This window comes from Amblyraja radiata, chromosome 3, assembly GCF_010909765.2.
Source record: "Amblyraja radiata isolate CabotCenter1 chromosome 3, sAmbRad1.1.pri, whole genome shotgun sequence".
NCBI lineage: Eukaryota > Metazoa > Chordata > Chondrichthyes > Rajiformes > Rajidae > Amblyraja > Amblyraja radiata.
The window spans coordinates 57,888,811-57,907,083 of record NC_045958.1 but is presented as its reverse complement, the minus strand read 5'-3'; the positions used below and the strand labels follow the sequence as shown (position 1 = coordinate 57,907,083).

The following is an 18,273-nucleotide window of genomic DNA, read 5'->3' as shown; positions in this document are numbered from 1 at the left end:
AGTTGCTGCTGGCTGTGAGTCTCTGGGATCTCCGTGCTTGCAGTCGGTGTCCCGTTGGTCCTGATGTCTCCGGCCACCCCCCTGGACAGGAGCTGAGACTGGGAACTGTACCGCCCTTGCGCCCTCCCTCTGCAACTGCAAACAACCCCACTCTCCTGCAAGGGTGGTACAGTTCCCAGTCTCAGCTCCTGTACAGAGGGGTGGCCGGAGACGACACAGCCCGAGCTGCGCCCCCTCATCCGCAACCCCAAGAACAAGACGTACCTTGCACACCATCAGCTTCTGTCCCTACGGGGAGCGTGTTCCTCTGGAGTTGGAACGGGGCTGGGCTGTTGCTGGCTGTGGGTCTCTGGGATCTCCGTGCTTGCAGTGGGCCTGGGGGTCGGTGTCCCGTTGGTCCTGACGTCTCCGGTGACTGGCACTGACCTGCTGGCATCGCTGACGTGAAGACAGTGCAAAGCCCCCGCGCCGGTGCAATGGGCGGGGAGTTGGAGAGGGGAGGGAAGGGGTCACACACATGGCCGGGAAGCAGAGGGGTGTAGGTGGGGTGAAACTGAAGGGAGCGACAATCTGCTGCTGCCTGCCCGCTGAGTTAAAAAGTTCCCACGCAAGACTCACGATACACTGTGTATCGTGAGTGTTCCGTGGGAACTTTTTAACTCAGCGGGCAGGCAGCAGCAGATTGTCAATTATTAACCCTCCGCACAATATACCCTCACCTTCTCTTTTATGGATGGGGATTTAGTTCCCCTTTCTTCGAGGACCGACCGGAGGTTCCGCTGTCACCTCTGCGGGCTGCCCTCGGTGAACGTCTTCAAGGACCTTTCTTCAAGGACCGAAAAAATGTCTGATTCTCCTGCCGTTCAGTCTCTTTTCCCCTCACCCACCCCCACCTCCTCTCCCCCGATCCCCCCCGGTGCCACTTAGTCCTTCTCACCCAGAGTCGCCACCTTGGAAACGACAGCAAGTGAAAGGGGAGGGAACGCCACGGTGATAAGCGCGTCCTTTCATTGGCAGCGACCTGAAGAAAGTGCATCCTGTCGGGGGCTACAACATGAGCTGCAACAACTGCCGTGTGAACCAGTGGAGAAGGGCTCGCTGGTGCAGACCAGCAGCATCGGTGCCAAGTTTTAAAATGAAATGACATGAAGTGCTGGAGTAACTGACCTGCTGAATTACTCCAGCACTTTATGACCTTTGAAGGTAGACACAAAATGCTGGAGTAACTCAGCGGGTGAGGCAGCATCTCTGGAGAGAAGGAATGGGTGACGTTTCAGGTCGAGACCCTTCTTCAGACTGATGTCAGGTGAGGGGATGGGACAAAGATAGAATGCAGTCAGAGACAGTAAGACTATTGGGAGACCATCTTTTGTCTATTAACCATCATCTGCATTTATCAGCACAAACAGACATCGATCCCTCCTCTTTGGTCCGTTTACAGTAAACTCTCGTTATAACGCACCATAGTGGAGGCAGTGGTGTCCGTTATTGCCGATTGTCCATGATAAGGCTTTGTCAAAAAGGCTTTTGACACTGACCTTCATCAGTAAGAGTAGAGTATAGAAGTTGGGAGATCATGTTGCAGTTGTCTAAGATGTTGGTGAGACCACATTTAGAATATTGTGTTCAGTTCTGGGCACCAAGTTATAGGAAAGATATTGTCAAGCTTGAAAGGTGTAGATTGGCTATTGCATGTTAGCCAATCAGAATGTGTAGTAATTATAACTCCACCTAATTATATGAATTATAATGTAAGATCTCGCCTACTGTCTTCAGTAGCTGCAGTAGACTGAACGTGTGATGTACTGCATATGTGATGATGAACTAGACAATAAAGATGCTTGTGCGAAACTAAGGTATTACATGCCTGTGTGAAACTAAGGTATTACATGGTGTCAGAAAATTGGGTCTAGCCCGCCTCTGTTTACTGCAATTTATTTGTATATCGACATGATTTTGACGACATGGCTAACTCCTGTTGAAAGCCAAGTCCGTTTGTATTTGATTCTGACATAGCCGAGCGCTGGCGAATGTTCAGAAATATTTCCGAGGATGTTGCCAGGCAACATCCTCCTAAATCTTTTCTGTAGAGGGTGTGAGCTATATGGAGGCTTGAGTAGGCTGGGTCTCCATTCCATGGAGCGCAGGAGGATGAGGGGATATCTTATAGAAGTGTACAAAATCATGAGAGGAATAGATTGGGTAGATGCACAGAGTCTCTTGCCCAGAGTAGGGGAATCGAGAACCAGAGGACATAGGTTCAAGATGAAGGGGAAAAGATTTAATAGGAATCTGAGGTGTAACTTTTTCACACAAAGGATGGTGGGTGTATGGAACAAGCTGCCAGAGGAGGTAGTTGAGGCTGGGCTATCCCATCATTTAAGAAACAGTTAGACAGATAGATGGATAGTCAAAGTGTTTAAGAAGGAACTGCAGATGCTGGTATATGGATAGGACAGGTTTGGAGGGATATAGACCAAGCGCAGGCAAGTGGGACTAGTGTAGCTGGGACATTGTTGGCCGGTGTGGGCAAGTTGGGCCGAATGGTTTGTTTCCACATTGTATCATTCTATAACTCTATAAACTGAGTAAGATAGTATGTATGTATGTAAGATAGTATGTATTATTTGAAGCAAAGAACTGCAGATGATGGTTACTAGACAAAAGGACACAGAGTGAGCAATATAAGCAGGGATTCTGTATTGGTAACATAATTTGTTTGCATTGTGTTAATTGTTGAATCATGTAAAAGTTACATCTCAGGGAGAGAAATCCTGCATCTCAGCAAAGCATTTCTGTACCTGTTATTAATGTGCCACATTCTTTTGTTTCATACCGTTTTTACCAGGAAGGTGATAAATGTTTACTGCAATCGTTAAATGTTTGGTGCTTAATTAGCTGTTAGATGATTAGTGTTAATAATGTCACAGAATTATCGGGTACATTTTGTACTCTGGCCCTCAATGAGTGCATGGATGGTTCATTTACAGAAACCAAATTGGTGTCTCTTTTAGATTATTGCAGTTATCTCAGGGTAATTAAGACATAGTATTTTGGGTTAATGCATTATTATGGTAGTCACTTATTTAGGTTTTTATAAGCAAAAGGAAAAGGATTTTTGGGAATATTGACAACCAAAAGCTTAATTCATGAATGTAACATTTTGAACGGGTTTCATCAAAACTCATTTAAATTAATTAATACCTCTGTTACATAATGGTGGAGAGATTATTGTAAAATACTGGTAATAATCTGAACAATACTTTTCAGACTAGGATCACATGATGGTTCAATTAGAAATTATTGTTGTGGAGAAGATATTTCCTAAAGCTGATGTGTTAAAAAACATGAATATTTGGGAAAGTTTGCAGGGATACCTGCAGACATAGAGTCTAATGCACCTTTGGAGTCCAAGAAATTAGAATAGAAACGAGTCAGATATGTCATGTTTTGTCTGGATTGTTGGTCCAAACCTCAAGGTTACTGACTTGCACCATCGATGTACCCATGTACTTGCCTAAATGTGGTCATCCTTCATGAATATAAATATCTTATGGGACAGAAGGGGGTAGGGGGAGGAGCTGGCATTGTCATTTGGGCACTTTGGTTAGCATAGAAATTGCTGGATGTCATTCAATAGCCTGATGGGTCTTGGGAAGATGCTGTTCCTGAACTTGGAGGTTACTGTTTTCAGACTTGTAGCACCTTTCTGATTACAGGAATGAAATGGGAGCGTTCTCAGGGTGGTGCGGATCTGCCTTTTTCAGATGGTGCTTCTTTTTGATCCCTTCGATTATGGGGAGGTCAGACCCATGATAGACAGGGCAGTGTTCACCGCCTTTTGTCATCTCCTTCACTCCTGTGTGTTTGAGTTCCCGAACCAGGCCAAAATACAACCAGTCAATATGCTCTCTACCACTAGAAGTTCAAGAGTGTATTCATCAACATAACAAATCTCCTTGATCTTCTAAGGAGGTAGAGAAGTGATGTACTTTCTTTAATAATTAAATCAAAGTGTTTGATCAAGGACAGATCTTCAGAGGTATGCACACCAGGAATTTGAAGTTGTTGACTCTCTCCATCACTGACCTGTTGATGAAGACAGGTTTGTGGATCCTGTGCTTCTTCTTCCAAAGCCAACAATCAGTTGCTTGCTTTTAATGATGTTGAGAGGAATTTGTTCTTCTGGCACCATTCAATCAGAAGATTGATCTCCCTCCTGTACTCTGACTCATCATCATCCCTAATTTGTCCAACAATGGTGGTATTGTCAGCGAATTTAAAGATGGTGTTGGAACGGAGTCTGGCTACACATTCATGGGGATAGAGTGAGGTGCTTTTGTGCTGATGGTTATCGAGTAGAATCCGTCGCTGCCAATTTGTTCTGATTGTGCTCTATTAACGATGAAGTCATGGATCCAGTTGCAAAGAGTTGCAAATCAGTTTTAATGGCAAGAGAGGACAAAAACAATACTTGTCTTGGTATGCGCAGGGTCCGTTTTACTGCTGCATACCTCTCTCTCTCTGCCTCCTTCCACGGCGCTGATCGTGACTCAGCTTGTCGGCGAACCCCTCTCGTACACGAACTTGAACTAACTTCTGGCCTACTGGCGCCTGCCTTTATACAGGTAAGAAATCAGGTGTTGAAATAACCGCTGGTAAGTCCTGGCCAATAGCGCTGCTCCCAAATTCATCTATAACCAATGGCAGCGGACTGCATCCCAGCAAGCCCCCCCATCCCCCGGGAATAAAACACGATCCGCCACAGACTGACGCGTATAGCAATACACAGCACTACAGACTTGGCACATAAAGGTAATACATACAGTGCTGCCGATTTTGCGCGCAAACGTTTAAACAGCACTGTCGGCTTAACGCGTGGGAATTTAAACACAGATTTGTCGGCTGCAGTGCCATGGGTTCCAGATCTATCTCTACCAGTTGCAGTGCTATGGGATTTAAATATAGTGCTACTGGCCACAGCGCTATGGGCGTTAAACATAGCGCAATGGCCACAGCGCAATGGGTCACAGACTGTTCGGGAAAATTCTCGTATAACAGACGGATATCAAATAATTTTGCAGCGGAGTACAGGAAGGAGATTGAGAACCTTGTACCCTGATGCCAAGACACCAGCCTCTCCCTCAATGTCAGCTAGACAAAGGAGACTGTGCTCGACTTCAGGAAGCAAAGTGGTACACATTCCCAGTTTACAATCATGGCGCCGAAGTAGAGATGCAGTAAATATCACCAGCAACTTGTCCTGGACCAGACATACCGAAGCAATGGCCAAGAAAGCACACCAATGCCTCTTCTTCCTCAGAAGGCTTAAGAAGCTCAAGCTCAGCATGTTGCGCAACAACTCTCATCAACTTCTATAGATGCACCATAAAACGCATTTTATCAGGATCCATCACAGCATGGTTTGGGAACAGCTTTATCTAAGACTGCAAGAAATTGCAGAGAATTGTGGACGCAGCCCAGACCATTACGCAAACCAACCTCCCTTCCATTGACTCCATCTGCACTTGATGCTGCCTCAGCATAATCAAGGATGAGTCTCACCCCGATCACTCCCTCTTCTCCCCTCTCCCGTAGACTAGAGGTACAGAAGTGTGACTTTGCATTCCTCCAAATTCACGGACAGTTTCTTCCCAGCTGTTATCAGGCAGCTATACCATCCTGTCACCAACTAGATAGCGGTCCTTTTTAGCATCTACTTCATTGGGGACCCTCAGACTATCTTTAATATGACTTTACTGGAATATATCTTGCACTAAACAGTATTACATTAATCCCGTATCTGTACACTGTGGATGGCTTCATTGTAATCATATATAGTCTTTTCGCTGAATGAACAGCATGCAACAAAAAAGCTTTTCACTGTATCACATGACAGTAAACTAAACTAAAGTACACTAAGCATAGTGTTGGAGTAACTCAGCCGATCAGGCTGCATCTGAGGAAGGAATGGATAGGCAATATTTTGGGTCAGGACCCTTTTTCACCCTGTCCGTTCCCTCCAGAGATGCTGCCTGACCTGCTGAGTTATGCCGGCACTTTGTGTTACATTCAAGATTCCAGCATCTGCAATTCCTGTGTCTCTAACTTGAGTTTAGTTGCTTGGGCTTTGCATAAGCAAGGTTATCATCATTATAGTAGCTACATCTTTAAAACAGTCTTTCCCAGCGTTGCAAATATTTATTGTCTGTAGTATGCTGAGAATGATGGAAGATGCTGGATTTGAAACTGACACCTTAACAAGCCTTTAATAATAATGGTAAGCAGCAAAGAAAGAAGTTGCTGTGCAGCATGCAGCTGAGATGTTGGCTCTTTCTGAAGTGGTAACTTCTGTTTCAGCTGACGTAAGATTATGGACTTCCGTGTAAACTTTCAAGGTCATTATATTTTGTCAACAAATATTGCTGTCTGCAAACAAAAGCACTTCAAGTGGTAGGAAGATGATTGATTGCATTGGAGCTATTCTATCTGACCGATAATAAACTTTAAAAAAATTGTGACTTTGTTGGTCAGGTTGTTTTCAAAGTAAGTAAATGGTAAAAGCAGCTGATGAAAAAGGAGATTTTGAATTGACTGAAATCTAAAGGTTTTAATAGGTGTCTGGGGGCTAATTGTGTCTTGGCAGTCGTTATTGAGTGCTATTTGATAATCAAATAAAGATGTATGTAGAGGTGGAATAAAATTCAACAGCATTTTTTTACTACTTTATGACATTTGGATTTGAAAGTTATCACTGTATATATTACGGTTGATATATAAACTTTAGCTATAAAGTAACAAATTGCGTACAGTTTACTTCATTTATATGAGAGGACTAGAGTATGAAAACAGGGATGTTATGCTGAGGCTTCATAAGGTACTGGTCAGACCGCATTTGATGAATTGTGAACAGTTTTGGCCCCATATCTGAGGAAGGAGGTGCTGGCGTTGGAGAGGGTCCACATGAGGTTTATGAGAATAATCCCGGGGATGATTGGGTTAATGTATGATGAGCGTTTGACGGCGCTGGGCCTGTACGCGCTGGAGTTTAGAAGGATGAAACTTACTGAATAGTGAAAGGCTTGGATAGTGTAGATGTGGAGAGGAGGTTTCCACTTATGGGTGAGTCTAGGACCAAGGGCATAGCCTCAGAATAAAAGGATGTACCTTTAGAAAGGAGATGAGGGGGAATTTATTTTGTCAGTGGGTGGTGAATCTGTGGAATTCATTGCCACAGACAGCTTTGGAGGCCAAGTCACTGGGTATTTTTAAGGTGGAGATTGACAGATTCTTGATTAGTAAGAGTGTCAAGGGTTGTGGGAAGAAGGAGCAGAATTAGGCAATTCGGTCCATCAAATCTACTTCACTATTCAATCATGGCTGATGTAGCTCTTCCTAACACCATTCTCCTGCCTTCTCCCCATAAGCCCTGACATCCCTAAGAAGACAGGAGAATGGGGTTGAGAGGGGAAGATAGATCAGCCACGATTGATTAGAGGAGTGGACACAATAGCCCAAATAGCCTAATTCTGCTCCCATGATTTATGAACTTATATTGGAGTCATTTTGTTTTTGTTTGCTGAAGTCTCTCAAGTGGAGGAAAGTACACTGTAGGACAGTTTGTCTGGTCACCACAGTGAGGGTTGAGCTCCAAATCTATTCTTAAATAGTAATTTGTCTGAATGTGAGGAGTTAAAACATACACTTTGAACACAGTACACCCTTCAAGGCTTTTCTGTCAAGTAATGCAATCCTGACACTTGTTTTGGTTTGCACTGCATTGTGTCAACATCTTGAATATTGGGACTGGGCTCTCTTATCTCTTAAATGTTTGTTGGTACCTCCACACTGGTGTGGGATATGTCTACCATCTTTTTTTCTTAAATAATTAAACTTTAAATCAAATTGACAAGCCAGGGGATAGTCGGTGTATGTGTTTTTTCCCCCACTAGCAGCTCTAGCTTTTAGCTTCTCTGCGACATTAACGGTAAAGAGTGTGGCACTGATGATGAGAAAACAAGCAAGAGCCAGGTAATTTACTGTGGCTGTTGTGGAGGAAAAGAAAACTTGCATTTACAGTGCCCTCCATAATGTTTGGGACAAAGACCCATCATTTATTTATTTCCCTCTGTACTCCACAATTTGAGATTTGTAAATGAAAAAATCAGATGTTGTTAAAGTGCACATTGTCAGATTTTAATAAAAGGGTATTTTTATACATTTTGGTTTCACCATGTACAAATTACAGCTGTGTTTATACATAGTCCTCTCATTTCAGGGCACCATAATGTTTGGGACACATGGCTTCACTTGTAATTGCTCAGGTGTGTTTAATTACAGTGGCTTGCAAAAGTATTCATACCCCTTGAACTTTTCTACATTTTGTCACGTTACAAACACAAACGTAAATGTATTTTATTGGGATTTTATGTGATAGACCAACACAAAGTGGCGCATAATTGTGAAGTGTAAGGAAAATGATACATGGTTTTCAATTTTTTTTACAAATATAAAACTGAAAAGTGTGGCGTGCAAATGTATTCAGCCCCCTTTACTCTGATACCCCTAAATAAAATCCAGTGCAACCAGTTGCCTTCAGAAGTCACCTAATTAGTAAATAGAGTCCACTTGTGTGTAATCTAATCTCAGTATAAATACAGCTGTTCTGTGAAGGCCTCAGAGGTTTGTTAGAGAACATTAGTGAACAAACAGCATCATGAAGCCCAAGGAACACACCAGACAGGTCAGGGATAAAGTTGTGGAGAAGTTTAAAGCAGGGTTAGGTTATAAAAAAATATCCCAAGCTTTGAACATCTCACGGAGCACTGTTCAATCCATCATCCGAAAATGGAAAGAGTATGGCACAACTGCAAACCTACCAAGACATGGCCGTCCACCTAAACTGACAGGCCGGGCAAGGAGAGCATTGATCAGAGAAGCAGCCAAGAGGCCCATGGTAACTCTGGAGGAGCTGCAGAGATCCACAGCTCGGGTGGGAGAATCTGTCCACAGGACAACTATTAGTCGTGCACTCCACAAATCGGGCCTTTATGGAAGAGTGGCAAGAAGAAAGCCATTGTTGAAAAATAGCCATAAGAAGTCCCGTTTCCAGTTTGCCACAAGCCATGTGGGGGACACAGCAAACATGTGGAGGAAGGTGCTCTGGTCAGATGAGACCAAAATTGAAGTTTTTGGCCTAAAGGCAAAACGCTATGTGTGGCGGAAAACTAACACTGCACATCACCCTGAACACACCATCCCCACTGTGAAACATGGTGGTGGCAGCATCATGCTGTGGGGATGCTTTTCTTCAGCAGGGACAGGGAAGCTGGTCAGAGTTGATGGGAAGATGGATGGAGCCAAATACAGGGCAATCTTGGAAGAAAACCTGTTAGAGTCTGCAAAAGACTTGAGACTGGGGTGGAGGTTCACCTTCCAGCAGGACAACGACCCTAAACATACAGCCAGAGCTACAATGGAATGGTTTAGATCAAAGCATATTCATGTGTTATTATTCAAAGTCCAGACCTAAATCCAATTGAGAATCTCTGGCAAGGCTTGAAAATTGCTGATCACAGACGCTCTCCATCCAATCTGACTGAGCTTGAGCTATTTTGCAAAGAAGAATGGGCAAACATTTCAGTCTCTAGATGTGCAAAGCTGGTAGAGACATACCCCAAAAGACTTGCAGCTGTAATTGCAGCGAAAGGTGGTTCTACAAAGTATTGACTCAGGGGGGCTGAATACTTTTGCACGCCACACTTTTCAGTTTTTTATTTGTAAAAAAGTTTGAAAACCATGTATCATTTTCCTTCCACTTCACAATTATGCACCACTTTGTGTTGGTCTATCACATAAAATCTCAATAAAATACATTTACGTTTGTTGTTGTAACGTGACAAAATGTGGAAAAGTTCAAGGGGTATGAAAACCTTTGCAAGCCACTGTACCTCCTTAATGCAGGTGTAAGAGAACTCTCAGCACCTAGTCTTTCCTCCAATCTTTCCATCACCTTTGGAAACTTTTATTGCTGTTTATCAACATGAGGACCAAAGTTGTCCCCCATGCTTTCCCTCAAATCAATAGCTAGGAAGTTTCAGCCTCCACCTCAAGGCTGGGGGGTGGATGGCAGTGGTGGGAGTTGGGAGGATTTGTAATTCATCTGACAGGCAGCATCTCCTGCACTCCTTTTGTACTGCACCATAATATCAGCCTACATTTCTGTTTTCAAACATAAATGGTTTGAACCAAGAAACTTCTGAAGTGGGCTTGAGTGCTTCCACCTGAGTCACATTTGATACCTTCAAACACTAGAATCCACTTAATCAAATTATAGTTTGAAAATGGGTTAGAAGTTGGCCAGTATGTAATGCATTTTCTGTTTAGGTACGGCCAGAAAGAAAAAATGATTATGAAATGGATGAAGAGATGGAATTAAATGTAGAAGAAGAGGAAAAAGAGGAAGATCTTTCAGTCCCAGGTGCATCGTATATAAAGCTATTATTAATAACCCCTCAGCTGGTGTTGTCTGGTATGTATTGATACTTGTAGTTATTTCATTTTCAGGTTTAAGCAGCAACATTAATCTTTTAGTGTCCAACATGGATCAGCATTAATGTTTTCATTTTGATAGAGGTTAAAGACTTCCAAATGTCATCACTAATAACACCTGCAACCCCCCCCCCCCCCCCCCCCCCCCCCCCGCCGCCCCCATTCTTGGTTGGAAGATTAATGGGATTAAGAAATAAATGAAAATGTGTAAAGATGCTTTGTGGGTTAAAATTCTCGGCAACCTCTTTTTCTTCCCCCACCCACCAAAAAGGATAGCATGTAATTATATTTGGTTAGCAAGGCACTGAGTTGATTGACATAGTTTGATGCTAGTGCATAACTTAGTTTAGTTTTGAGCTGCAGCATGGAATCAGGCCCTTTGACCCACCTAGTCCATGCTGCCCAATGATCACCTGTGCACTGGTTTTATCCTACATACCAGAAACAATTTTACAGAAGCCAATCAACCTACAAACCTGCACATCTTTGGAATGTGGCAGGAAACCGGAACACCCAGAGGAAACCCACGCAGTTACAGGGAGAAGGTACAAATTCCATACAGACAGCACCCGTAGTTAGAATCGAACCTAACTGGGTCTCTACCGCTGCGCCACTGTGCCGCCCTTGTTGGAGTTATCCTGAAGCCATTTAAGAAAGGACTCGCTGCAGGCTGTATTGAGCACCTCTAATTGAGTTGTTCTTGTGCAGATTGTGTGACTTCAAATATATGAGCCAGTCACTACAATTAAGGAAACATTTCATCAACTCACTTGATGTGGTACCACTGTACTTTCCAAGCCAACTGTGCCCAACCCAAAGTAATTAAATAGACCTTATTCTAGTAAAACTACAGCCAGAAAGGCGACATTAATAGTTAGATAAAAGAGTTTTGATATCTCTGGTCATCTGTCTAACTGGAACTGAAAGGATTTGGAGAGTTGCATTTTCAAGTAATTAAAGAGCCTAAGGAAAGTTTGGGGAGAGGGACCTTCAGGAGGGACAGGTGTGTGAGAATAAATATGCTTGGGAAAATGGCTGGGATGATGAAAAGTGGTGATCGGTTAAGATTAAATAGTGTGCAATGCAAAAAGTGATGAAAGAAAAGATGTGTCTAGATTGCTAGTTCTGTTTGATGGGTGATAAAGCTTGGGACACAATAATTTGTTTCTGTGTTTATATGCAGAGTAGATTTGGAGCGTCAGGTTGAATGTGAGGTGAGGTGGTTTAAATTTGAGGGATCTGAAATTTGAGGTATCACCTTCGGCACAATCTGTCTACAGCTCAATCAATCACAATCACAATAATACTTTGGTAGACAAAAATGCTGGAGAAACTCAGTGGGTGACAATAAATTGCATTCTATTCTATTCTATTCTATCTATGGAGCGAAGGAAATAGGCAACGCTTCGGGTCCACTAATGAATGAGCCATTGCTTGTCAAATGTTTTATGTTTTTTTGCATATGGTCTGAAACCAACAAGATATAAGGAACTGTTTTCCTAATTTTGATATCTAAGTGCAACTCCAAAATTGACATTGTTTTTACCTTCTAGGTCTGCAGTTATGTTCTAGTATTGATCACAAATTATATTATTTTAAAGTTTGCAACTATTTCTCTTCCTGGTTGCTCCAAAAGGCAGAACAGACGCTCTTCTCCGTGTCTAATACTAATTGTTTGTCCTGAGGCCAGCGTTGGCAATACAGTGATTAATCACCAGAAGAGTAAAGAGTTAAAAGCATTTGTCTCTTTCGTAGAGCATCTGACATCGCTTACTGGCAGCTTCCTGAATAAAAGTTTAGGCAGAGGTTAACTCAAAGTTATGATGACACATGGGAGTGATTGGCTTGGCCAAGCTATTTAAATTTGAACTTGCAGTTACTAATTTTGTTCCTCATGACAGCCAGAAGTAGCACTTCTTTGACCTTTTTTTTACAGCTTTTGAAGAGTTTTTGTCGTCCCTTGTGAACCAGGAATTAAGTGTAATGCCCCGTGGAGTGTATTATTCTGCAATGCGAGGTGGAACCGTGCGTTCTGACCAAGGGAAGACCGTAGCTGGGATTCCCAACTTCATGCTTAAGACTTATGAGAAGAACAAACAACCTGGACTGAAATCTGGGCTGGCAGGTAAATTAGCCATCAGTCGTATTAACAAGTGTTGCTTGTTGTTGTGAACTAATCTGTTTTCCCAGAGCTTTCATAAATGCAGCAAGTACATTTGTTGCATGGCCATTTGGCAATCATTCATGTAGCCTAATAATACCCATACATTATAATAGGAAGTTGTATCCGAGAAGACAAAGTTATTCAACACTCCCCCTGCCATTATTTCTACTCCAAAAATCACAGCATACACAAAATTATGTGATTGGTCACAGATGGGGAAAGCAGAACATTTGGCAGATAGTGGGAAAAGCTTATTGGAAACTCTGCACTTTATAACTCAGAGTTTTCATGGAATATTTATCATGTCATTTTGCATTTTATTTAGATTTAATGTTAAATCCTTGATTTGCAATGCAACGTTTGTTACATATCTGAAATATGTTCTAAAATGAAATGTCTGGAATATGAAATATCTCTCGGTGTTAATCTGGCTGGAGGTCTGTTCCAGTAGTGTTCCACAGGGATCTGTGCTGGGACCTTGGTTGTTTGTGATATATGTAAATGACTTGGACATGAATGAAGATGTTGATACAGTTGCAGACAGTTAATAAGGCTATCAAAGGATACAGCTGGATATAGATCATTTGTATATATGGGCAGAAAAATGTCAGATAGAGTTTAATCTGAGCAAGCATTAGGTGTAGCGCTTTAGGAGGTCAAATATGAGGAGAAGGTATACTGTTACAAGACCCAAAGCAGCACCAATGAACAGAGGGATCTTAGGGTTCAAGGCCATAGCTCTCTGAAAGTAGCAACACGAGTGGATAGAATGGTAAAGAAGGGGTATAATATGCTTCATCCGGGGCATTGAGTAAAAGTATCAGGAAGTCATGTTGCAGCTTTATAAAACTTGGGTTAAGCCACATTTGGAGTATAGCATGCAGTTCTAGTGGTCCCATTACAGGAAGGATGTGGAGGCCTTGAAGAGCTTGCAGTAGAATTTTACCAGAATGCTGCCTGGATTAGAGGATATTAGACAAACTTGCATTGTTTTCTCGGGAGCTTCGGAAGTTGAAGAGGAGACGTGATGGAAATATATAAAATTGTGAGAAGCATAGATTGATCCCTTTTCCCAGTGTGGTAATGTCAAAGACTAAAGGACATAACATTAAGGTAAGAGGGGGGAAATTTAAATGAGATGTGCGGCACAAGTTTTTTATCTGGGAAATAATGTAAGAAAAATGAACTGCAGATGCTGGTTTATACCAAAGATAAGCACAAAATTGTGGAGTAATTCAGCTGGTAATTCAAATGCATAAGTGATGTTTCAAGTCAGGACCTTACACAAGGATTTCAACGCGGGTGGCGCCGGCAATGCCTCAACAACAGTCTGTCTGTCCTTTCCTGCGCTGTGTTTTAAATGTATGTGTTTTGTGTTCTTTAGCTTGTTTTATGTGGGGGGGGGGGGTTGGGGGAAACTTTTTCTAATCTCTTACCTCGACAGAGATGCAATTTTTTCCCGTATCGTATCTCCGTCTGCACTGCGGCCTAACATCGAGGAGCTGGCGACCTTTGCCGGAGACCGATTTTGACTACACCATCGGGAACCTACGGGACTTTAGCATCAGGGATCTACCTCAGTGCTCCAACTGTGGGTGCTTGCGGACTTTAACATCAAGTCTCTGGTCAGAAACCGACTTCGGGAGCTCCAAGCTGCGGGAGTTTCAACTGCCCCGACGCGGGGGCTTCGACCGCCGGCTACGGTAGCTTCGATCGCCCCGATGAATGGTTCTGCTGTCACGATGGCGGGAGAATAAAGAGGAAGAAGTTTGGACTTTTTTGCCTTCCTCACAGTGAGGAATGTGGGGAATCCGCTGTGGTGGATGTTTATGTTAACTTTTATGTAGTTGTTGCTTTTTTTTGTATGGCTGTATGATAATTTGCATATCACTGTACCTTAACTGGTACATGTAACAATAAAAGACCTTTGAAACGTCACCAATTCATTTTCTCCAGAGATGGCGCCTGACCCACCGAGTAGTTCCAGCATTCTGTGTCTATCTTTTTTATATAGTGTCTGGAATGTATTGCTGGAGTGGTGGAGTCGGCCTCTTCTTACCAGAGACTGCGGGCTTCACGATGTTAAAGTCCACAGGCCCCGCGGGTGGAGATTCGATCCCCGGCAAAGGGATCGCAAGCTCCGCGATGTTAAAGTCCCGCAGACTCACGTGGCTTGGAGCTCCCTCCAGGAAAGGCTTCCAACTCCACGATGTTAGGCCATAGTGCGGACAGTGCTACGATACAGAAAAAAAACACATCTCGTTGGAGTAAGATATTGGAAAAAAAGGTTTCCTCCCAACCCCTCCCCACGTTAAACAAACCAAGGATCACTAAAATATACTTTTTAACACATACTAAAAATAACAAAAAAGAAGAAAGGACAGACAGACTGTTGGCGAGGCAGCCACTGCTGGTGGCGCCACCTGGTGTGGAATTCTGACTCCGTGGTTTGCAGGTGAAATAGATTTGCTTAATCAGTACGGAACGTTAAACAAAAAGAAAGAATGGAAATAGGATTGAATGAAAGTGCTGAATTAAAAGTGAAGGGATAAACTAAATATCTGTTTTTCAAATAATTATTTAGCCAGTTTTTCAAATATATATGAATGTCATTCTATACATATAATTTGTGACACCACACAGATTGTTTAGTAATTAAGATACAACGTAGTGTTTAAAACAAAATAATTTTGTTTCTGATGCACAAGGTCTGAATGGTCAAAATAGATCCACGGAAGACGCCATCACCGTAGCTCTCCACTCTGTGCTGAGCCATCTGGAGCAGGGGCAGAGCTACGTCCGGATGCTCTTTGTGGATTATAGCTCAGCTTTCAACACAATCATTCCGGACATTCTCATTGATAAATTGGTCACTCTCGGCCTCCCCACTCTCACATGTGCCTGGATAAAAGATTTTCTCACCAACCGGCCCCAGACTGAGACTCGGCCCCCACCTCTCCTCCACTCGCAGGTTGAGTACCGGCTCCCCACAGGGCTGTGTGCTAAGCCCCCTCCTATACTGTCTCTACACCTACGACTGTAGTCCGGCTCACAACAACAACCGCATCGTCAAATTTGCTGACGACACTACTGTAGTCGGACTTATTTCAAAGGGAGACGAGGCAGCCTACAGAGAGGAAGTCCTGAAGTTGACAACCTGGTGCTCAGAAAACAATCTGGCTCTGAACACCAGGAAAACAAAAGAGCTCATTGTCGACTTCAGGAGGCACAGCACCGACTTAGTCCCCCTACATATCAACGGCGAGTGTGTGGAGAGGGTCAACACCTTCCGGTTTCTCGGCGTCCTTATCTCTGCTGACATCTCCTGGACAGACAACACAACAGCGGTCATCAAGAAGGCACAGCAGCGGCTGCACTTCCTGAGGGTTCTCAGGAAGCACAACCTGGACTCTAACCTGCTGCTGACCTTCTACCGCTCGTCCATTGAGAGCCTGCTGACATACTGCATTACAGCATGGTACGGCAGCTGCACCATGGCAGACAGGGAGAGGCTTCAGAGGGTAACTAGGACAGCACAGAAGATCATTGGTTGCCCTCTCCCCTCCCTGATGGATATGTACACCTCCCGCTGCCTTAGCAGGGCAAAGAATATCATCAAGGACAGCTCCCATCCTGCGTTTGGACTGTTCGACCTGCTGTCCTCTGGAAAGCGCTACAGGTGCATCAAAACTAGGACAAATAGACTCAGGAACAGTTGTTTTCCGAAAGTCATAACTACTCTTAACTCACACATGCACTGACTTCACAGCCCAACACCCGGACTTCCATCTATTCTATCCACGTACTGAAATTTGGAACTGTAATGTGTAATTCATATTTTTAAATAATTTTTAATATTTTAATATCTTTTAAACATCTGCCTAAGAATACTACCTATTCATCCTTCACCATTTTGCCTTTATAGATATGTATAATTATATAGTAATTTTTGTACTAAATTATATGTATGCACTGAGTACGAGCTGCGTTTAATCTCATTGTACATGTATAGTGACAATAAATAGCATATCTATATCTATCTATTGTCTGATATGATTGGTAAATAAATAAGTAAATTAGGAAATCTACTCAAATATGGATTTTAAGGTCCAGTCATTCCATGGGATTACATGGAAAGTAAATCTTGTGGAAGACCAGGGCATTAGATGTAGCTTTCATAACTGCACTTCAGCATGCATGCATTGATTGGAATTATTTTTTGGTTTCTTTAATGAGTGTTATTGATAACTTAATGCACAATCTGGATCATTGCATTGTGTTTGCAGTAAAAACTGTTACTCGGCCGTAGTTTATTAGGGAACTAACCAAAAAGCTTCACTCAGTTCCAACCAATGTTACGATACATTCCTGCTGAAATAGTAAAATGGGAGATCTCGCGAGTCGTCATGACACTCATTTCTTAAAGAAGCCGGCTTCGAGATCTGTTTTCTTTCACTCTGGAAAATGAACGAAGAATGGAAAGAAGACTATTTTGAAGAATAGCACCATTCCCAATGATTCACTCCAGATTTATAGTTTGTACAACCTGATGAGGATCTTTATAACTCGGATGTCGCTCCTGGGTACAAATGTAAAATGCTGATACTTTTAATGTCTTCCTTAGAATATTGGTCTTGCATCTTAAACCTGTCCTACTTGGTGTTGTTTTTACAGCTGGCTTATTGCTATGTTATGATCTACATATCCAAACTGACAAAGATGGCAAGCCTATTAATCGCTTTCTTGTTAGTAGAGGTCGCAGTTATCAGCAGATGCTTGCAGCCCTAATTCATGAGGTAGGTGGGTTTTGAGATGTGTGCGTGTATATATTTATATATGTGTGTGTGTATATATATATATATATATATATCTGAAGATTAAAATCATGCAAACATTCTGACATATTGATGAACTGCCCTGAAAACCAGTAGTTGTGGAAAAAGATGTGGATTCGTCTTGGGGGTGGGGAAAATCTAGAGCCCAAAGCGTAACATATTTCAACAAAAATCTATTTTAATGCTGCTTCTTGTAAAGGAATCCATTAGAGCTACTTTCACTGCATGAACTGCAGTTGCATACATCAGTTCATTTTCCTAAGAATGAAACACAGGGGAATGCTGATAAAATAACCACTTGTCTGAGCTGTACAATTGCCTCCACGGGCAGCTGCAACATTGCCTTCTCCAAAGCACTTCTCAGCGCCTCTCTTATCCCCAATTTTGATATTCTCTTACCATTGTCACAGTTTACCATCCAACAATACAATCTCATTTTCAAGGCATACTTTCGACAGGAACTGTCTTTAAGTAACGGCTGCCCCATAAAATCCATAAAATCTTATGGATTTTATTTCTTTACCTAAGCATTTTGATGAACTTAGATCAAACATGTAGGTGAAGAAACTTCGACTCCTTTCATCCATCATAATCACCTCTTTGCACCACTGGTATGCTGGTGAATTTTAGTTATAACTGAAATCGTTGCTTCTTATTTACCTATGTTCTCCACATTGGAAGCCTCTTCCATCATGTCTCGTGTATGGTTGGTGTTTTGATCAT

The 18,273-nt window shown here is 42.6% G+C and overlaps 1 protein-coding gene across 3 annotated transcripts in view; it reads left to right on the top strand.

The window, feature by feature from the left end:
• focad (focadhesin) overlaps positions 1–18,273 on the top strand; it is a 233,122-nt gene that overhangs the window by 136,294 nt on the left and 78,555 nt on the right. For all 3 annotated transcript variants that reach the window (XM_033017834.1, XM_033017835.1, XM_033017836.1), the window contains 3 exons: positions 10,387–10,531; positions 12,488–12,676; positions 17,390–17,511. In XM_033017834.1, coding sequence (XP_032873725.1) covers positions 10,387–10,531; positions 12,488–12,676; positions 17,390–17,511 — 456 coding nt within the window. The remainder of the gene's footprint in view (positions 1–10,386; positions 10,532–12,487; positions 12,677–17,389; positions 17,512–18,273) is intronic.